The 21953-nt window shown below is 49.5% G+C and overlaps 2 protein-coding genes across 2 annotated transcripts in view; one reads left to right on the top strand and one right to left on the bottom strand.

The window, feature by feature from the left end:
* Positions 1-21953, bottom strand: part of LOC146623610 (collagen alpha-6(VI) chain-like) — a 54930-nt gene that overhangs the window by 5999 nt on the left and 26978 nt on the right. Inside the window, exons 21-37 of the mRNA XM_085366737.1 lie at positions 21275-21328; positions 21081-21116; positions 20940-21002; positions 10096-10158; positions 9752-9814; positions 7515-7577; positions 7382-7432; positions 6841-6876; positions 6662-6724; positions 6519-6581; positions 5907-5942; positions 5795-5831; positions 5628-5639; positions 4868-5361; positions 1986-2082; positions 428-1069; positions 270-354 (exon numbers count right to left, since the gene is read on the bottom strand). Of these exons, the coding sequence (XP_085222863.1) occupies positions 270-354; positions 428-1069; positions 1986-2082; positions 4868-5361; positions 5628-5639; positions 5795-5831; positions 5907-5942; positions 6519-6581; positions 6662-6724; positions 6841-6876; positions 7382-7432; positions 7515-7577; positions 9752-9814; positions 10096-10158; positions 20940-21002; positions 21081-21116; positions 21275-21328 (1958 nt within the window). The remainder of the gene's footprint in view (positions 1-269; positions 355-427; positions 1070-1985; positions 2083-4867; positions 5362-5627; positions 5640-5794; positions 5832-5906; positions 5943-6518; positions 6582-6661; positions 6725-6840; positions 6877-7381; positions 7433-7514; positions 7578-9751; positions 9815-10095; positions 10159-20939; positions 21003-21080; positions 21117-21274; positions 21329-21953) is intronic.
* Positions 17286-19748, top strand: LOC146623611 (uncharacterized). The gene has a single exon (XM_085366777.1). It carries the CDS (start codon positions 17286-17288, stop codon positions 19746-19748), a length of 2463 nt encoding a protein of 820 aa, XP_085222903.1.

Here is a 21953-nt window from a genome sequence, read left to right as displayed (position 1 = left end):
TGAGTCTGTGTGAGTCTGTGGAAGCTGTGGCTCAGTGTGAGTCTGTGTGAGTCTGTGTGAGTCTGTGGAAGCTGTGGCTTAGTGTGAGTCTGTGTGAGTCAGTGTGAGTCTGTGTGAGTCAGTGTGAGTCTGTGTGAGTCTGTGGAAGCTGTGGCTCAGTGTGAGTCTGTGTGAGTCTGTGTGAGTCAGTGTGAGTCTGTGTGAGTCTGTGTGAGTCTGTGGAAGCTGTGGCTCAGTGTGAGTCTGTGTGAGTCTGTGGAAAGTGTTACCTGTTCGTGTCCAGAGTGTCGCCTGGCTCTGACAGCTGGCTGCAGGTCAGTTTAAATGGGAGTGGAGGATAAGTGTTGAGTCCCTCTGAAATAAACCCGAACAGCCCGTCAGTGTGTGTCTGGTTACAGACGACAGGGAGATCTGAGCGTGCTCTTACTGTTGAGGGCGGAGAGGAAGACCCTGATGAAGCGCTGGGCGTAGCCCTGCTCGTCGGCCTTCAGCCTGTCGAGTCTGATCAGGTGCTGCTGTATCGGCACGCTGGCCAGCTCCTCCACCTCCGTCCGGTTGTAACGATCACCCACCGCCACCACAAACAGCGCCACCCCCTCACACTTGGCCTTCTGGGAGATGTAGCGCAGCTTGGCCTGGTCTCTGTAGGCCGTCTTGGTGCCCACCACAGTCAGGACGGCCCTCTTGCTGCGCGGCTGGCCGGCCTTCAGCAGCACCTCCCTCAGGGTGTAGTCCAGCATCTGTCCCAGCGCCAAAGAGCCGCCCTGCTGCTGCATGTTCTGCATCATGTACGTCTTCATGTCTCCAGCGTTCTGGTAGGTCTGCAGGCCGAACTCCACCTTGGTGCTCTGTTGGACCAGAGCTACTCGGGCCTGGCGGCCGGCTCGGCGGGGCTGTGGACTCACGACCAGCTGCTCCACCACAGAGCTCAGCAGCTGCCGGGCACCGGCGTATTCATCGGCCTGGATCTCCCTGGAGCTGTCCAGCACCATGACCAGGTCCACATCCGCCTGCTGAGGCAGCACTGGTTCCTGGATGAAGGCGCACTCCTCTGCACGCCTGCAGGGGTCTGCAGAGACATCAGCAGCCACTGAAAACACCTTTATTCATCCACATACGCTGCTCGTGTATTTAACGTTAACTTCATTGTAAAAAGTGATTTTTCTCATGTATTACCAAAACTGAAACAAAAAAGTCTGATATTGTGTAAGTGTTTTTCATCCAGGGAAGGATTAGACACCTAAAGGCATAAAGTTATGTATCAACCAAAGTCTCTGTCAGTGTACAGAAGTTAAATATTTAACTGTTTTTCTACACGATGAACAAAGAAAGAAATGTGTGAAATCACAGAAAAAGTTCTGGAAGTTTTGTTTTTAACTGCAGTCGTATAAAAACCTTTCATTTGTTATTGCTTAATGACTCAGGGAGGTTTTAATCAGCAGGGAAAGTCGTAAAACTGCAGCAGCTTGTTTGCGGTGAGCAGCAGATCCAACAAGTTAGAATCAAAAATGGCTTCAAGTGCACATTCAGGGCTGTGAGACTCGCAGGGGAGAACACGCATCACGTTTAAGGCCTGGACAAGTTGAATCGTTTTGTTCTCCATCGTGGAAAAATGGCTGAAAATAAAACCAGGCCAGCTTTAAAAACTCTGCACTCAGCTCTGCGGTCTCATCCCTGTGTTTCTGTCTGTGCACTCGGCCTGAAGCTACACTTGCTGCCTCGGAGTGTCGGCCCCCTTCCTTCTGTCACATATCGGTATAAATAAAGTCCCACCCCTACCTACTATCACAGTCACCTGCTGCAGAGCCGATAATGGCATCAATAAAAGTAGCCGCACGTCCTGAGAGCAGTGAGATGTGGCGATTTACATTTTTAAGAGGACTGTAAAGTCAAGCTTCCTCATATTCACTTTGATCCCACACAGCTCATCTAACTCGAACTAAAAAAGTGTGCAGTGCAGATGAGGTATGAGCATCAGTCGTTACCGTAACAGACGGCACAGCTCTTGACCCTCCTCAGGTCAGCAGCCGGCTCCTGTGGCCTCCTCAGCACCGTGAAGATGGAGTTTCCTGTGTCGTCAGCCTGAGAGGAGACAGCAGCTACCGTTACCGACCGCTTCGCTCGTTCATGACAAACAGAATTCCTCAACGACTGAGGGAAGACGACAAGCAGCTTAAAGAAAATGATGTTTTATTAAACTTTCCCTCTTCGGTCCATCTGTCTTGTATGTGCTTTATAACTGACAGCCATGAGAGAAGGCTTCAGGCACCACAGCTGTTTCTTCCTGTTGTACACTAACTTCTGGCTACACACTGTAAACATAACTGGAGCCGCACAGGGAGACTAAGTGCACAATGAGCTGGAACGACTTTGTGCTTGCAGGCCAAACAGGCTGGGAAAAAGGCCCTCACATCATGTGCTGAGAAGGTCCCAGATGTATTGGCTCAAGTGAGAGCAAAGAGTTTAAAAGGGAGATGATGAAACCGTGGAACCCTCCAGAAGTCATCACACTGTAAGGTCTAAAAAGGAAACGGGGACACCCTGACTGTAGCATCAAGAGCCAAATGTTTTTTAATCCAAGGCAAACACTCCGATAATCTCAGGGCGCCGTTGCTGTAACAGTGCTTACTGATTTATGAAGTCCCATCTTCATCCAAACCAGATATTACGATATCGACTCCACACTCCTGTATGTTCACACTGAGAGGCATGGTAGGTTTTGTGGACAGATAGGGTGGCACGCTCGCTGCATTATTGCATCACTTCCTGCTCCTGGTGCACCACATCAGTGGTGCTTGTTCAGTTGTCTAAAGAGCAGCAACATCAGCAGTAACTGTCTGAGAAGCTGGCTCTCTTCTGCTCACTTTGTCGGTTGTCCAATTATTCCTTTGCCTCCTTTAGCACCTGGTCGCCTGGTTGTAGCTCTGGAGGCCTGGCTCCCCACAGAGCCAGCCAGGCCCTGTGGTGCTTTGCAAAGGTACTGTTGGCCTGGTTGACTGTGTCCAAAGTGGGAAATCAGGCCAGTTTGGTGACTACGAGGAGGAAGTGTAGCCTCAAACAGAAACCTTCAGTACGTTTCCCTGTGTACAGACTCCCTGGACTGCTTCCTGTGTGGTGAGTGTCGGAGAGAGAGGCTGGTCGCATGTGTGGATTGCCTGAAGAGGAATGAGCACTTTGCCCCTGGATTTCCCTGGAGCCCTGACCCCTCACCTTTTTGTATATACACCCGGTGTGCATCAGAGTCCTGCGTGTGAGTCCTCCACCTCAATCGTAACAGCAGCTCCCATTTCATTTATTAACCTTTTCATCTACGCTAAAAAAAAAGAAAAAAAAAAGAGGCAGCACGGTGGCACGGTGGTTAGCACTGTTGCCGCACAGCAAGAAGGTCCTGAGTTCAATTCCAACATCAGGCCGGGGTCTTTCTGTGTGGAGTTTGCATGTTCTCCCCGTGTTTGCGTGGGTTCCCTCCGGGTACTCCGGCTTCCTCCCACCGTCCAAAGACATGCAGCTTGTGGGGATAGGCTGATTTGACAATCCAAATTGCCACTAGGTGTGAGTGTGAATGGTTGTCTGTCCCTGTGTGTCGGCCCTGCGACAGACTGGCGACCTGTCCAGGGTGGACCCCGCCTCTCGCCCTATGAAAGCTGGGATAGGCTCCAGCGCCCCCCGCGACCCTGAAAAGGATAAGCGGAAGCGAATGGATGGATGGATGGATGGATCTACGCTAGTCCATGCTGGTATCAACATACTGAGTTATCCTGACCCACTGAGTCACAGCCAGACTCCTCATCGCACAGGCCGAGGAGGAGGAGTGGCAGCACTTCAGCTTATTAACCAACCAAAGACACAGTTTGAATTCATTTAAAAAACTGTTAATAAGCAGTTCTCATTTGTTATAACAAACAAGACATAATATTTGGTTACAGATTATTACTTCAGTACTTCAGACTAAAGAAGAAACTGATAGTTGGGGTGACCCTGAATCCTTGTCGGTTGTATAAAATAATGTCCAGCTTATGAGTTTTCTGATCAAAGCTGTGTGTTTGAGCTACCCCAGGGAGTCACGCACTTCACATTCCAGGCTCTATTCTTTCTACAGAATCCAGAGTCAAGATAAAATGATTAGCAAGACACCAGAACACTTTTCTTAAAGGTAACGCAGTTTGCTACTTGATTGCTCCTGGGAAAAAGTAATTTGCTTCACTACCTGTTACATTAAAAAAAGCTGTCTCACAACCACAGTTTAGTAACATGAACCTCAGGCTGCACCAAAGCAAATCCCTAACGAGGACTCACATCTCTGAGATCTTTCTCTTAGCAGAACACGAAGCAAAGACTGATTCTACTTTAGAAACGTGAGCAGGTAGACAGGGAGGCTGCAGCCCGACTGCTGTTTGTTACCTGTGGAAGGTAAAGTCTGTCTGGGCAGCATCAGCAACATCACGCAGTTGTTTCTGTCGCGGACACACTTTTCCTCTTTTCCATTTGTCTTTTGTACAATAAAGATAAATGTCCATGCATTAGGCTGCATCGCTATTTTCCTCCTCTGACGCGTGAACTGTAACCAGCTGATCGTCGAGAGAGTGCAGCCACACGATTCCCAGGAATCGGAGCGCTGGGAACAGGTTTCCTACAAAAGCTGTTTTTGGTTCCCATCCCCAGATGGTCTCAGTCAGGTTTTAAGTCAGACTAAATGAAAGATGATTTTGTGCATGATGGTGCAGTTTAAAGTGTTCAGGTTAATTCATCAACATCGTTTTTTCCAACAACAGAAAAACTATGAAACATGTTTGAGAATTCATTTGTAATGTATCGTCTAATTTTAGCATGTTCACCATGGACCTGATGGAGGCTAAATCAAACTCACCTCCATCGCCTGATTAATCGCGGGAACGTTCCTCAGGGAGATGATTGCTGGGACGATGTTCAGAGCCCGGTACTCCATAATGGCAGCAAGAATGTCAGTGTTGTCCTGAGACGCTCCATTGGTGAAAAACACGGCCACCTTCCTCACCATGAACCCAGCTCGCACTCGTTTGAAGATGTTCTGACCCACAAAGCGCATGGCGGCGCCCAGCTGGCGTTTCTTGGACGTCTTCTCTAGGGCGATGTTCTTCACAGCTTCTATCAGCGCAGTCTTGCGATGGTAGTCCTGGAAGTGGATCAGGTACTTGGTGTAGGCGCTGTATCCAACCACAGCCACGCGAGCGCCTTGTGGACAGTTGCTCTCAGCGATGCTCAAGTCCTCCAGCAGGTGGAGGAGGGCGGAGCGCTGCCTCTCGAGGGCCGTCGGAGTCACGTCGTCAGACATGTCCAAGCCGAACACCAGCTCGGTGGGGTAGGCCGGACACTGTGACTCACCTGGAGGAGGTAACGTCAGGAAGAGCTGAAGTGAAACGACCGCGGTGTTGGAAACACGCTCAGGCCGATTAACAGATACTCAAAGACGACTAGTTACAAGTTACAAAGGACTTCTGCTACTCAGTAAAATCCACCAAGCAGTTGGAGACAGTTTCAGATAAAAAGGTGCAAATATGTCCCGATGATCTCAGTCAGTCGGCATCTGTGGACAAAGTCTTTGTGCTGTACTCACCATGTTTGTTCTCACTAAGAGGAGACGTACGTACCGTGTGAACAAGCTGTGTGAAGCAGAAACACATTCACTTATCACAGCGCTCGTACTCTGCAGTTTGCTTCCACAAACGTTCGTTTTAGTTTCCATCCTCTACATAAAAACTCATAAACAAACAGCTGATCATTGTTTTGCAAACGTGTTTAAAGCGATGACACTTACCACAGTTGTCCCTGATTTTGTTGATCAGTTCGCATTCCTGAGACGACAGAAAATGTTCTTTGTAACAACATATTTATTTTAAGCAGGTGAAGCGATTTAAAGGTGGACTTACAGACAGGCCTCTGCTCCCAGGAGGACCTTTCGGGCCCTGGATGGAGGAAAAACAGAGATTATTGTAAGTTTATTTGGGAGGATAATCAAATGTGACTTTTATCTGTGGCTTCCACAGGGTGATGACCCGCTTCCTTTACATGGTGCCGGTTTTACGTTGATGTGGTCCCTCCCTGACAACGGAACAGGATGCAGCGTTACTGCTGGAGTCTGCCAGTCATGGATGGATCTTGTGTGATGTCTGTTCCTATGGACAGTGATCCCAGCAATTTGTGATGCTGTGTCATTACCAGCTTTTTGAACTGAAATCGTCCATCAGTAACCAGGACGTGCTCACAGCCATCTGCCTCCAGCTCAGATACCATCCTGCTCTGTCACAGCAACCCTCTGCATGATCTCGCCAAATACATCCATGAAACCTCTATGAGGTCTTTCTCTTTTCATCCTGCCTGGCAGCTCCATCTTTTAATATGTCCTCTGTCTAATTTAATTTAAAAACTAAATGAGCTTTTTTTTATTGAAAGATTTGCTTAGAAGATAACATCATTCAAAGAATTATTAGACGTGCTAATGAGAGTGAAGGTAGGCAGGTGAAGATGCAGTTTAAACGTACTTTGTGTCCTGGATATCCGTCACCTCCAGGCTCACCTGGCTTTCCTGGCATGCCTGAGTTCCCCTGTATGGGTCACACATAAATCACAGAAGAAGCAAAAAGCCAACGTCTCAGTGACGCGACATCAAAGAAACCTTTCTTACCCCACGACCCCGGTTCCCCTTGGATCCTGGATACCCTTTCGGTCCCTTCGCACCGTCGTCGCCCTGAAGACAAAATGCCGTGTCTCAATCACCACAGAGTCCAACATACTTCTAGCTTACTTTGGCTGAACCACATGGTGGCATCAAAGTTTTAGTGTGTGGAAAATGGAAGGACTCACCGGTAAACCAGGGTAACCAGGAAAACCAGCATCTCCCTGTACAGAGAAAGGAAGAAGCAACGATTTCACGATTAAGACTTTCTAAAATGTTCGGCCACATGTGTAAATCTGTTTTACCTACATCATTGTCCAGCTGAACAGCACCAAAGACATCCCCATGCCTATGCAGATGATACTAAGCTGTATTTTTCCACTAAGCCCCCAAATCTCAACAGCCTCCCAGACCTCAATCACTTCACCACTGCCAGTGAAAAATGGACGAATGTTCCTTTTTCTGAATCCTGGTAAAACTGAGGTTCTTCAGGTTCTTATGAAAACTTGGGAGGGAACATTTTGGATTGTGCCAGCACAGAGCTTGGGTGCGGGTCACCAGTGACACAAACCACGGTGTATCCTGAGAGAACCAGAACATCTTCTCCTCCATCAAACGAATAGCTGAAACTAAAACCATGTGGCGTTCTTCTTACTGCTTTTCATTGTTGATGAAAACAGAATTCATTCAGTTTTTGTTGGTTGATGTCAAATTAAGGTTCAGCTCTACCTTTGAACCTTTCGGTCCTTCAGGTCCAAACCCATCACGACCATCCAGACCCTGAACACAGAGAAAGTCTTGCATGAGATAACTGCATTGAATTACAGATATACACAAGCTCAGCTCATGTTCGGGATCCTACCGGCATTCCTCTGGGTCCTGGTGGTCCCAGAGCACCCTTCACACCTGGTTCTCCTGGTTGGCCCTTAAATAACAACCATGGACATTTCTCCATCAGAATTTACACCCCCATCCAACAAAACCCTGCCAAAATATCTTTCCATTTATAAATAAAGAGTACATTATTTACAGGCTGAATCCAGTTTTATTCACATTTTAAACGTTTAAACTGCTGCTGTGGTTTATGGCCACGATCCTGGGCCATTTGACCCAGCGTTTTGAGTTTTTATACATTTGGATGTTTATGGTTTATGTTTAAGTTCATCAGGTTATCTAAGTTCATTTCTGTTATACTGAGGTTGCTGTTGTTTATTACAGTCCCCTGGTGTCTTCACCCCGTGTGTTTAAGTCTCCCTCAGCCTTCACGTGTTTCATGTCTGCGTGTCATTATGTTTCCTGTTTTATTTTGAAGAGGTCTGGTGTCCCATGTTCATTGTGTTTAGTTTCACTTCCCCTGTGCCGTCATTGTGTTTCCGCTTCATCACCTCCTGTGTGTATTTAGTGTGTGTTTCCACTCATTCCTCGTCCAATCGTCTGCTTTGTTTCCATGCCTCTAGGTTTATGGATTCATGTCAGGTCTTCAGGTTTCTAGGTCCTTGTTCTAGTGTTTTTATATTTAGCTCACCCAGTTTAGGTTATTGTTAGTTTCTCCTTTGCCTTTTGTTTTTGTGCTGTTTACTAGTGATGTGACGTTCTGTATCGAGGCTTCGGAGCGTGTGTCGAGTAATGGAGGGGGCGTTTCCGCGATGCGCGTATCGAGGCTTGCTTCATTTATGGGAGGAGCTGAAAATGATGACGTCCGCAGCCTCGCTGCCCGGCTGTACCACGTGACTGGTTCATGAAGTGCTTTGCCGCGAGCTATGACAGCGATATAAACCCTCAGACTTCATTCAAAATGTGGGTGTTTGATGGAGAGTTGCGGTTAGAGAGAGTTTGGAGACCGTTTGGAGGTTTATGAGCGTGAGGAGAGAAAGTCAGGAGAGAATGGAGCCAGCTAAGAAGAGGAGGATGTCCTCCCTTGTGTGGGAACATTTTGATCTTATTCCTCCCAACAAGGTATGTAAATTTCTACAGAAGATGTATTTTCATGATACTGATGGTGCAATAAAACTTATGTTGAGCTGTCTTGACTTTTGTACAGTGTTTGCTATGTGCCAGGGAGCTGGGATATAACAACAACACCTCATCCATGCTTAGGCACTACAGAGCTTTGCATGAGAATAAGAGGAACACCGATTGTGGAGCAAGACCAGGTGAGCCATCAAATGCAATGATAATATAGCATGCAGTAATGTTACTAAATGATATAACAATATTATACAACTGTTATAAGTTACGTGTGTGATATTTATATTTGTGCTTTGTCTTTATTGTCTTTCCTCAGGAGAACAATCTCAAATAGATGAAGACCTGGTCAGCATGGTGATTGAGGACTCCCAGCCATTTAGCATTGTGGAGGACAAAGGATTCAAAAGACTTGTTAAATCATTAAATCCCAGCTATGTTCTCCCCACTAAAAAGGTCATAAAAGCAGTGAAAATTTAGTTTTTACAGAATAAAATGTGAACAGGCAGGACTGAGGCTCAAAGCCTCAGTGTGTAGCTGTCCATACCTCAACGTTACAAAAGCACAACTACTGTCCACACCCCAACCACACCTCACCTCACAGTAAATGATCATTTTCATTTCAAGCATTTCCAAATAATCATTTCCCATACTGCCACTATAAATATACACAGTATACTGCCATCACTACAATATACATGTTTTACACACTCCTTTTGTTGTTGACATTTACAGGCTGTGTGCAAAAGGCCACACTCTTCAAATTCATGCCAGCTATTATTTTTACGTCCAGTAGGTGTCCTACTAGAGCAAATGAAGCTTCAAGAAGCTTTGCGCTGGGGTGAACCAATTGGATGAAAAGCTTCAGTGCTTCATGAAGCTTCATCTGCCCATCACTACTGTTTACCAGCCTACAATAAACAGCTCGCTTTCAGCTAATATTAAGTCTGTTTCCACTATTATCTACTCACATTCACACAGTTTGCTTCAACCAGACTGTGACACAAAATCTCATTGGGGCCATTAAAGCTTGTAGTTGGATAGGGGTTGGGTTTTGACTTCTACCCGCTGGCTACATGGGTATTCTGGTTAAAAGCTTTCCTGAATGCAAAGAAAGGAAGCGATGTCACCCACCTTCTGCCCATTAGGGCCAGGACGTCCAGGTAGCCCTGGTTCTCCAACAGATCCATGTTCACCCTGTGGAGGAGCAGAGCTGCCACTGTTCACTCTATTCACATCATGCAAACACTGAACACTCTTTATGTTGCAGCCACTGGAAATACTTCTAAAGTCTTTAAATGTCTAAATGTTTAAATGACCTTTAAAGCAATAATAATAATAAAAAAAGCAATGTTGGTATTTTTCCTCATGCAAAACTCCCTTTAATCAGACACATGCTTCATTAGAAAAACACAATCAGTACATCATAATTGAACTCGTTGGTCAGTGCATGCATACAGCCTAGTTGATGAACGCACCTGATTTCCTGGAAAACCAGGTGTTCCTTTGGGTCCAGGTTCCCCATTGTCCCCAGCAGGGCCCTGCAGGGTCATCACAGTTTGATAACTGGTGATTATTTACACCTCTGCTCTTCCAATCAATGATGACTGATGGATAGTCTGCATAGCTGTACACTAGTAGTCATCTGTAGTGTACGCTGATAATAATATATATGTCACTACACTTTATTTGTATTGCTTCTAAAACAAAGAAGTGTTGAAAAATAATAATAAAATTAGGAAATTAAAAGAACAAGAAAAAACAAGGGCGCTAGGATGTCAATCCTGGAAAACATTCCATCAAACAATAATTACAGAGCTATGACAAACACAGCAAATCAGTGCAATCTGATCAGACAGCGTGTGGTTGTCTGCATGCGCCTGCCAGAATGCTTTCTACGGCCAAACTTCATGACGTCATGCATGAAGTACATCCTAGTACAGATGCCGGGAGTCTATGTATATATAACAGGATACTGGAGTCAATTCTCTATCATCTCACACGTCGATTTAATCAGTTTCTGTTTGATGGTTATTCAGCTGTGTGACAACCCGAAGGATGCGGCCTCCGAAGGATGCGGCCTCCGAAGGATGCGGCCTCCGAAGGATGCGGCCTAGGTTTTGGGACACAGCTTATGGAAAGACCAGATGTTTTTCAGTCACCAGGGCCTGAGGCTAAGTAATTCACCTGGAATAATTTTGTGTGTCCCTGACCAAATGGCGTGGAACACCTGCCTTAAGAATTTGGTTGGTGTCATTTAAGCACTGTGTGCCAGGAAGAGGGAGGAGCCAACGCAGGACTCAAAACTCAAAAGAATTAACTAAGGCAGGCAAAACACCAAATACAAAAAAACGTAACTCAGACGTGAAACTAGACAACTGAGAAAGTGAGGAACAAGCAACTAAGAGCAAGGAAAAGGGGGGACACTCGCAGCAATATGGGACGATGCAACAATGGGCAAAGGCAAACGGTGGAAACACACGGGGAATGGGGGAGAGATCAAACATAATGAGGTGGGAGGAAGGAAAACAGATGAATGAAACTCAGAGACAGAACTTATACGAGAGACGTGACAGACTAACCAGGGAGGGAACAAACTAAACCAACAGGAAGTACAAATGATTACACTTGGAAGAACGAGGAAACTAAACAATAGCAAAGAGAACATAAGAAACAGAAACACTGTGTTAGCGTGACAGCAGGACGGCGTCATTCACACATCGTCACAGCCGCTCTCGTCTTAAAGAGCGCAGGATTTCATATGTTGCTTTGAGAAAACAGTCATGGTGTGGATCAGTGCAGTCATGTTTTGGGGAAGTACGATCTGACGTTGGCCACATTTCAGATCAACAGTGAGCTTATTTGTGTCTGTGTGATACCTCCTAATGCTTTAGCTCATCACATGAACGTACGGCGGCCTGAATGTGCAGACGGAGAATATCACTTTCTGTCGACGTGAACACTGCCCATGAGACTGTTATACAACATGTGTTCACAAATACACTCCACTAAATGAGAAACAGCTTTTCTTAAGTTGCTAACTAATACCAAGCAGAGCTGCAACTGCATCCTATCTGTCTTTGTGGTTTGACAGAGAAAAAAGAAATTCATGAATAGTTCCACTGAATTTCTCTGGAAGTCTGTCCATGGGCCAAATCCAGCACAAATCTGCCAAATCCAGCTGAGCGAAAGCCAAAGTGTAACCGGAGTGATGCAAAAACACAGACTAAACTGGTACCTCTCGAGTCCTGTGGGGATTTCTGCCTATTCAACTAAAACAAAACTTCTAAGGAATAATGTGTACAGTTACTGTCAATGATCCTTCAGGAATTTAATGCTAAATTCAACCAGATGCAGCCTGCGGGAGAACATTTACAGTTTACTGCCTCAGCTGTAAACTCTGTTAGCCTGGCTCTGAATCACGGCTCTTGAACAGTTGAGACTTCAATATTTGAAACAGCTTATTAGTTCCAACATATCGAGGGGTCTTACAACGCAGTGGAGATCCCTTTACAGGCCCAGCGACTTGAACATGATGCGTAGTGGTTACATACAGTTGTGGTCAGATGTTCATCACGGGCATGAATTTCAGGTCATTTTGGATTTTTAATGATTTCTTTAAACCTTTTCCAGTGTGCAACGATCGTAGAGAGTGTGCATTAGAGCAGGGCGATATGACCAAAAATATTTATCACGATATACATTTGAAAATTTGCAATAACGATATAACTGACGATATAATTGACACGAGACAAATTGAGATGAGAGATGAGATGAGATAGCCTTTATGTGTCAGTTGCAGGTCTTTTGCCCACAACCGAGATGACAGACCTTGCCGACCGTACCTACAATACACAAACCTCTCCTATCATTTCAATCCCAGCAGGCAGCCTTGTGGGGGTTTGAACAGCCGGTTCCGCTTTCTTTATTCTTTGATAAGTCAGGGCCAAGCCAGCTCCGATCAGCCAGAACCCTGTTATCATGGTTCCGAATAGGTAGATATCTTCAGCACTCAGGCTCACCCAAGCCCAGACTTCTCGTCAAGGAAGGGGTGTCAATTGCATTTAGGGACCAGTTGATCAAATTCATAATTCCTTTTTGTTCCCTCTCTGTTCCAGGGAAAAGGAATACAGAAAAAAAAGAGACTAGACAAGGACATAAGCAGGGAAGATAAGGGAGAGGAGAAAAAGTGCGTCCGCCTCCTCTGAGAGCCAAAGAAGAACTCCTCAACTTTATTAGTGCAAAAAAACAAAACAAAAAAACCCCATCAATGTATTTTCACTTAAACAAGCAGCTGTTTTTTATCTGCATTAAAGCTATATAAACATTTAACAGTGCAAACTGACAGTTTAACCAAAAGGCGTTTCCAGTGGAAACTGGCCGACATATCCTCAGCATAACCATGTATAATATCCACAACACTTAAAAAGAGGTTATACACACGCAATACGGTAACATTATGTTGAAGCACAGCACGTATCACTCCGCAAGGCTCCGCCTACGACAGCCGTAATGCTCCAACAATCCATCAAGCGGTGCGGCTTCGTAGCTTAGCAAAGTCGTACTGAAACATTTGACAGATTTTCGAGCGCCGTGCACATAAAATCGTTTTGAGGTCAGTAAACACAACCAGAGTTCATACATAAGGCACACGGGATTATAAGGGGCTCTGTCGACTTTCAGAAAAATCAAAGGATGGATTTTAAGTGCGCCGTATTTTCCAAACAACACGGTAATAACGACGGCCCGCTAGCATGCGCTACCAAAAATAGTGCTTTGTTGTGTATCTGACGGACGAAAGCTAAACCAGTTCCACACCAGTGAAGCTGCAGCGTTTTTACAAACCAGTTCTGGTTCATCGTTTCTTTTTTTTTTTTTTTTTTTTTCTAAATGACATCAGAAACAGCAGTATGCGACATTACGTGATGGCAGAGCTTCAGTTCATCCTTTGTCTTTTTTTTTTTTTTTTTTTTTTTTTTAATAAATAGGACAGGGGGAATGAATGAGAGAGAGAGGGGGAGAGAAAGAAAGAAAACCAAAGGGGAGAAGAGACGGTGAGAAGGGGGGGGAAGAGAGAGAGAAAAAAAAGAACTCCTGGGTCACCTGTATGGAGAAAAAAAAACAAACAAACAAAAAAAACAAACAGAGGAGACAGCAAACAACAAAGAGCAACATAATAATAGAGAAAACAAAGCACCATCACAATAAACTAGCTAGTCATAGATATCAGTATTTACTAAGTAATAAACGATATTGTGCAGCACGCAAGATAGACAGCGCACAGTGTGCTTTGAGGCAGCAGCCAAGAAAGCTTTAGTCCGCGTCTGTGAATACCCATGTGTGCATACCTGTGTGGATCAGCATGCTTGCATTCCAAAGGTTTCTCCATGTAATGATCTGCTAGGGAGTGTGGGGGGGCCACAGCCCCGTCCTCCAGGGTGTGAAGCGGGTATGGAGGAGATCAAAACTCCAGACATCCAGAGGCCCCCAGAACACAAGAGACCATGGAAGACCAACAGAGGGGCAGCCGCGCCACTGTCCCAGTAAGAGCTGAGGAGAGTCCCAGATGAGGGCTCGCCCAGCAGCCGCGGAGCAGAAGTCAGGGGGAGTTGCAGTGACGCGCCCGTGAGCTCCGCCGGCCCCCAGCTGCGCCTGAGTGACCGAGCCCTAGGCCGAGAGGCCGGGGGCACCCCACCTCCAAAGGGGCCCGAGCGAGCCCCAGGCCCCAGGCCCCGACAAGCGGCCGCCAAGGAGTGAGCCGGTGTGTACCCGGACGCCCACCCCCAGACACAAAGAACCACCAACACACCGACACCTGAGGGAGTCCGCCACCGGCAGGGGAAGTGGTGGTGGGTGGAGATAGGCCTCCAAACCTTGGAGGGCCTGAGGTGTCCCCAGAGAGGTGGCGTCTGATACCCAACCTGACATATAGACACAGACATACAGGCACACACAGACTCAAACATCCATTCCCACCCTCATGCTCTCATATGCACTCACTCCACACTCAACCAACGTGGAGACAGACATAAAGAGACGCTGTACACACAATCACACTCCCCAAGCGTACTCTACAAACCGGGTCTAGGTACCCTTGCCCCTGGAGGGGGGAATTGCACCCAGACCCAGGTGGTGTTACCCTTTTCCCTGCGGTGGGGAGAGGCAGACCACCCCGACTCTGCAGCAGCAGGGAGGCCCCACACCCCAGACCGCAGTCGGACGGCCAACTCCTCCTACTAGCCCTCCCGCTCCAGCAGGCCGCAGAGAATGGGGGTGGGAGAAGACTCCGAACCTCCCTCCACCCGCTCATTGTAGTGTTGATGCATATGTGTTCTAAGGTGCAATTAAAACCCAGGAGGGCATGGAGCTACCTGCCAAGGAGCAGCAGGTAAGCGCATAGTCCCTCCTGCTAACCCTCAATGACTAAGTGTATTTAAAATTGAGAGGTGGGCAACGACGTCAGGGGTGAGGTATACACCCTGATGGTGATTTGGACTCCGTGATTGTGCCCACCCCCAAGATCCTATATGTATGTGTAATGAGAGTGTGAATAATGTGAGTGTCTAAGTTGTGGGATAAAATTGAGGCAGAGGCAGCCAGAAGGGGACAGGGGGGGGGGGGGGGGGTAGCCTCCTCTGCACCCTGGTGACATACCCCCACTCCAAGGCCCTGCATGTGTGGGTGGTTGTGGAGGAGCGGGAAGAGGGAGGCAGCTGGAGATGGGGAGGGAAGGAAGGGAGGGGCAGGTAACCCCTCCCTGGGGCCAGCTCCCCCGCTGACCCCAGTAGGCACTCCCACCCTCCGCGACCCGCCAGGGAAGGGGGGCCCAGGCCCATCAGACCGGGGCCCAGTGCAGTAGCGCCCCCCGGCTCCACAGAGCCCTGGACAGTCCACCCAACCCCACCACAGAGAAAACTGCACCCACCCCACCAACCACACATCTTCCAGACTACATAAGACGGTAAACGCCCAGGCTGAGATCTTCCTCCACCTCTCCTGTATCTCCCTCTCCTGCAGAGAGTTCCTGAAGAGAAGAAAGCTCCTGCAAGATGTGACCATCCCCCCCACCAGTTGAAGAGCCCCCCAGGCGGCTTGACGCACCGGCGGCACCCTGCTCCAGGGCCGGGCCCCCATGCACCCACCCGCCCACAACCCCGGCAACACACCAACCAGGACCCAAGCCCCCGAGGCCCGGCCCGGGCCCCAGCCCAGAGACGGAGCGCTCCCAGAACCTCACGCCCATCCCGGACCCACCCAGGGGCAGCCAGGTTGCCAGGTCAGTAACCCACGTCCGTCAGCACAGACCCTCCCCTAGCCCCGCTGCACGCAGCCGCGAGGAAACAGTCACCTGAGAGCCAACAGAGCCCTCAACCGGACGTGACCGCTACCCCGGGTTGAGCCCCCCAAGGAAGATGCCTCCGGGGAACCCCCCGACGCCCTAAGCCTGTCCCTACCCCCTCACCAATCACAACAGTGAAGGCGGGACCAAACTATGACCCCCCACCCCCACTAGGTGATGGAGCTGATAAAAGGGGCCCAGAGCAATTGATCTAATGTGGTGGCAGAGGCTGTGTCAAGACTAATGTAATCTAATAGATAATTTCTATATTGGTTAGAATTGAGATTATTTTTATTTTTCCAGTTCATGAGGACTGTTTTCTTGGCTATGCATAGGGCAGTGAAGATCATATGGGCGATATTCTTTTCTGAAGTGATATTATCTAAGCTGCCCAACAAACACACTAAGGGGGAGGTTGGAATGTTACATTTCAGACACTGGTTCATCGTTTCATTCAACGATCCACTTTCGCTCTTCTCATTCTGCGTCGCCGCCATGTGCGTATGTAAACAAAGGCACTGTGCATGTGCGTTTTACCCATATTCTATCGCCATGTTTCATTTTCTTATCGTTGCCCAACATTACACCGGTGTTACCGTGGATGGTATGATATGGCCCAGCACTAGCGTGCACCAAATGGATTTTCTCTAATCCACACTGTCACGGACCCGGCTCTGGAGGACTCGGGGGTCCGTGACCAGTTTTGACTGTTGTTATTGTTGTTAGTATTATTAGTATTTGGTGATGTGTGCTTTCTCCACAATGCTGTGTTAGTCTGTGTCCCACTCGTATGTATAGGCAGGGTGTGGGTGTATACGTGTGTATGTCTGCGGGTGTGGCTGGAGGATGGAGCACAGCCACCTGCAGGCCTGATGGGTGTGGCCCTGCGAAGGACTGGCCACACCTGAAGTTCCTGCCACACCTGTTGGTGATCAGGGCTCGTCGGGGGAGCTACTTAGGAGAGTGTTGGAGCTCCCACCGGCGCGGGATCATTGAGTTATCGTACCAAGTTAGTGTGTCAGCATATGTCTGTGTTGTTCGTATATGCCCGCCGAGGGTTAGTGTTGACGGCTGCCTCTATGGTTTCCCTGCAGGAGGAAGAGTGGTCCAGAAAGGCAGCACGCACGGGGTGTGCGGAAACACAACAGCGGGGAGCACGAGCACAGACGTCGGAGGGAAGCACGCACACGGGGTTCAAGGGAGCAACGGGGAGTTATTGTGTTTACAGTTTTTCACTGTGAATAAAGAGCACTGTTTGCATCGCAGAGTCTGCGTTTTGGGTCCTCCTTTCCCCACATCCCCACGGTCTGCCAGCCAGACCGTGACAGAATGATCCCGCCAACCACCATGGACCCAGCAAACTCAGGAGTTGCCACGGAGGAGAGATTGCTCGCGCAGTTATGGGATTACTGCCGGAGCGTAATCCAGGCTGTAGACCCACACAAGAGACACCTACAGGTAGTGTTCCTTGACAATTACCTCACATCCACTACCCTCACCATGAACATTTTGGACATTAACAAACTTAGGCAATTGGTCACTAGTTTAAGGGAGAGCTCGAGTTTCGAATTATTTGGCTTGGGTGGCCCGAGCACGGACAGTTCGGCTGCTCTCCTAGAGACTCTAGCCGCTTGGTTTTTCACGCGTCGGCGGAGGGCTTTCCCGTCGATGCTCGCGGCACAATCGTTTGATCCGCCATTACAGAAGGCATGCAGCACTCTCCACCACCATTCCATTACGCCGCAACCCACTCCTGCGGTTTCAGCCCGGTCAGCTGGCAACGGACCGACAGCGCTCATTACCGCAGTGAGTAAACCAGACTCAATTGTTTCAATAATAAACCCTGTCATTGACAATCAAAACACAGATGAACAGCGGATTTCCATGCACACGGCCCCGCCTTCACGGAGGAGAAGGCGTCCTCGTAAGCAGCGTTCAACCACATCCACACTCACTCCTGTGCTGGTCGAAGACTCAGGACCAGCGGCTCTGGACGCCACAGTGAGTAAAATGGACTCTGCCGGTGTTATAAATTCCCTTCCTGTAAACACGAAAATAGAAACTGTTTGCTGTACCTCCAAAGACTCAGAAAATGTTCCCTCTGAGACTGTAAGCTGGGAGCTGGGGAGTTCCGAGCATACAGACCCAAATGACTTTTTGGCTCAGTCTGGTCATATGGAGACAGAGGTTCTCCCCAGGGCTTCCCCAGAGGCCGAACTGGAGGCCTCAGTTGCCTCTGGACCCCTGGAATTTGTTGAGCCAGCTGTAACATTCTCATCCTCTCCACCCTTCATAATAGCCATATCACCCTCAACTCAGTCCGCTGCCCAGCTAGTAACGGAGTCTGCTGCCCAGCTGGTGACTGAGTCTTCAGTCCGGTCAGCCTCTCACCTTCATCCCCAGTTGGAGGTCGATATGCCTGCTGGACCACCTCTGCCATCATTTCACCTGTCTGTTCCTGCATCGTTGGCCAGTCCACCGGGAGCAGCGACCGCACCATCATCACCTTCTCCCTCTGCAGCTACTTCTCCACCAGAGTCCCATCAGACTGCAGCGACCGCAGCACTCTCGGCTTCGCCATCTGCATCACCTACTCTACCTTCACCTTCCCCACCTGCAGACACCGCATCACCATCTTCACCTCCAGATCGACCGTCAGTAGCTGTAGCGCAGCCGGAGGTGCTCAGGGTGCTCGGAGAGCGGGAGGAGCCCGCACCGCCAGCTGTGGAGCCCTGCGAGCCGGAGCAGGAGCCCGGCGAGCCGGAGGAGCGGCTCAGCGTGGCGGAGCAGGAGCCCAGCGAGCGGGAGGAGCTCGATCTTCCCGAGCCGGAGCTCAGCGAGCGGGAGCCGGAGCTCAGCGAGCGGGAGGAGCTCGCTCTGCCCGAGCCGGAGCAGCTCAGCGAGCAGGAGCAGCTCAGCGAACCACCAGCAGAGGAGCTCGGCGAGCGGAAGGAACAACCGGCGCTGCCAGCCGAGGAGGAGCTCGGCGAGCAGGAGCAGCTCAGCGAGCAGGAGCAGCTCAGCGAACCACCAGCAGAGGAGCTCGGCGAGCGGAAGGAACAACCGGCGCTGCCAGCCGAGGAGGAGCTCGGCGAGCCGAGGGAGCACTCGCTGCCAGCCGCCGAGGTGGAGCTCTCACTGCCAGCAGCCGAGGAGGGACCCGCTCAGCCGGAGCCGGAGGTCAACGAACCGGAGGGACCTCCACGTCTGGCGCGGCCTCCACGCCATCCACGTCCTCTGCATCCACGTCAGCGACCAGCGCGTCATGAACCGTGTGCCACACCTCGCTGTTGCTCACCGGAGGAGCAGCGCCTCCACCGGACCCGTGGCAGGCCGCCTGGGGAGCAGCGCCGCCGCCGTCGGACCCGGGGCAGGCCGCCGGAGGAGTCGCAGCGCTGCTACCGTCACTGGATCCCAGGCAGGCCGCCTGGGGAGCAGCGCCGCCGCCTTCGGACCCGGGGCAGGCCGCCGGAGGAGCAGCAGCGCCGCTACCGCCTCTGGATCCTGGGCGGGCCGCCTGGGGAGCAGCGCCGCCGCTACTGGGCCCGGGGCTCGCCACCGGAGGGGCAGCAGTGCCGCCGCCACTGGAGCAGTGGCAGGCCCCCAGAACCGTTTTTCTGCTGTTGCCGGACCCGTGGCTGCCCGCCGGAGCTGCAATGTCGCCACCATTGGACTCGAGGTAGGCCCCCTGAACTCTTTTGTTATGTTGATGGGCCGCCTGAGACTGTTTTGTGGCATTTTTTCTTTTTGTTGCTCCGCTGCGGGATGCGCGGTCGGACTCTGGGACTGTGACCATGGGGGGGTTGTTTTCTTTGGGGGTTTTTGCTTGTTTTGGTTCTGCCCTCCGTCCTGGACCTCCCGCCGCCCGCCCTGGGTTGGTTGTGCTGTTTTTGGTTTGTGTTTTTGGGTCGTCGGGAGCCGACCCTTTGAGGGGGGGTACTGTCACGGACCCGGCTCTGGAGGACTCGGGGGTCCGTGACCAGTTTTGACTGTTGTTATTGTTGTTAGTATTATTAGTATTTGGTGATGTGTGCTTTCTCCACAATGCTGTGTTAGTCTGTGTCCCACTCGTATGTATAGGCAGGGTGTGGGTGTATACGTGTGTATGTCTGCGGGTGTGGCTGGAGGATGGAGCACAGCCACCTGCAGGCCTGATAGGTGTGGCCCTGCGAAGGACTGGCCACACCTGAAGTTCCTGCCACACCTGTTGGTGATCAGGGCTCGTCGGGGGAGCTACTTAGGAGAGTGTTGGAGCTCCCACCGGCGCGGGATCATTGAGTTATCGTACCAAGTTAGTGTGTCAGCATATGTCTGTGTTGTTCGTATATGCCCGCCGAGGGTTAGTGTTGACGGCTGCCTCTATGGTTTCCCTGCAGGAGGAAGAGTGGTCCAGAAAGGCAGCACGCACGGGGTGTGCGGAAACACAACAGCGGGGAGCACGAGCACGAGCACAGACGTCGGAGGGAAGCACGCACACGGGGTTCAAGGGAGCAACGGGGAGTTATTGTGTTTACAGTTTTTCACTGTGAATAAAGAGCACTGTTTGCATCGCAGAGTCTGCGTTTTGGGTCCTCCTTTCCCCACATCCCCACGGTCTGCCAGCCAGACCGTGACACACACAGGCTCAAATATAAATAAACATACTAATTTTTGGCTAAATGTCTCAAAGTTCTTCACAGACGCTCTTGGTAGCTGTCGATAAGCTTCTGGCATAATTCTGGCTGCATGTTTGATCACTCTTTTTATCAGAACTGAGGACTTGACCAGAGGGTGTTCCCACTCTGAATGACCGTCAGCGTTCCCACAACATTCATAGTAAGAGCAGCGATGTGAGAGGAAGGCTGAGTGCGGGGAGGAGGGGTTAAACTACAGCAGAGGCAGTCGCGTCTTTTCTGAGTTAAATATGTTCGGTCTCACAATTAAGGTCAACCTGCCGTGCATCCAATCACAAAGCAGACCGTCACGACAGAACCGGACTCTCACCTGTGGCCCAGCAGCACCTGGGATACCGGGAGGGCCTCGATTTCCTTTCTCACCAGGTGACCCCTGCAAACAGAGTCAGACGTCTGTGTACAGTCACAGATATACGGTATAATCCTGATGCTGCTTCATATCGTCTTCTACCTTCTCACCACTGGGACCTCTTCTTCCATTACGACCCTGCACAAGAAAAAAATGTCACCATCATCATGCTGAAGTCTTTCTGCAGCACAGAGCAGCACCTTCCTACCCGAGTCTCTGTGTGAGGATCACTGCTCTTCATGAAAACAGCTTCTCTTAGAGAGAAACAGAAGAACGATTTTTCTGAGAAATCTCACCGGGTTTCCATCTAGTCCACTGTCACCCCCGTACCCGTCTGGACCAGGACCACCCTGTGGATTAAAAAACATTCTGATAACTGCATCCAGCCATCTGTCCTTCTGCCCGTCCATCCACAGAATTATATACTTTGGTCAAAATATTATAATTATATATTGTGACCATTTGGCCTGGCTTTCCTCAGACCGTACACCAGAGAAGGTCAGGGCTGCATGGTGTCAGTCACTGGTTGGTAATTTCAACATTTTGGTCGTTGCCATCCTGAGTGAGCTACTCAGGACCAGCTCATATAGTCTTCACTCATTTGTGATGTACATCAGGTGGGCTTATTGATTTAAAAGTAAAATTAATCACATTTTATTCAGAAACACTTTAAATTAGCAACTGGAACCATAAATCCACCAAAGAGTGTTCAGCGCTCCTTTTGTCATAGACTTCTATCCAATCAGACCAGAGGACTCGCCCCCTGCCGACCAGGTTAGGATGCTTCTGTATTGGCTTCACATTCATGTTCAATCACTGGCCACATATCTGATCAGCCAATCACGTGGCACCAAATGAATGCATATAGGTGTATATGTGGCATGGTTGTTGGTACAGGACGGGTTGGTCTGACTATTCTGCTGATCTGTTGGGACTTTCCACACAATCATTTACAGAGGAAGCTCTGAAAAGACA

This window comes from Diplotaxodon limnothrissa, linkage group LG11 (assembly GCF_057381915.1).
Source record: "Diplotaxodon limnothrissa isolate DT_005_m linkage group LG11, D_limnothrissa_male_GT1.1, whole genome shotgun sequence".
NCBI lineage: Eukaryota > Metazoa > Chordata > Actinopteri > Cichliformes > Cichlidae > Diplotaxodon > Diplotaxodon limnothrissa.
Note: the sequence above shows the minus strand (reverse complement) of the source record. Positions and strands in the feature narration are given on the sequence as shown.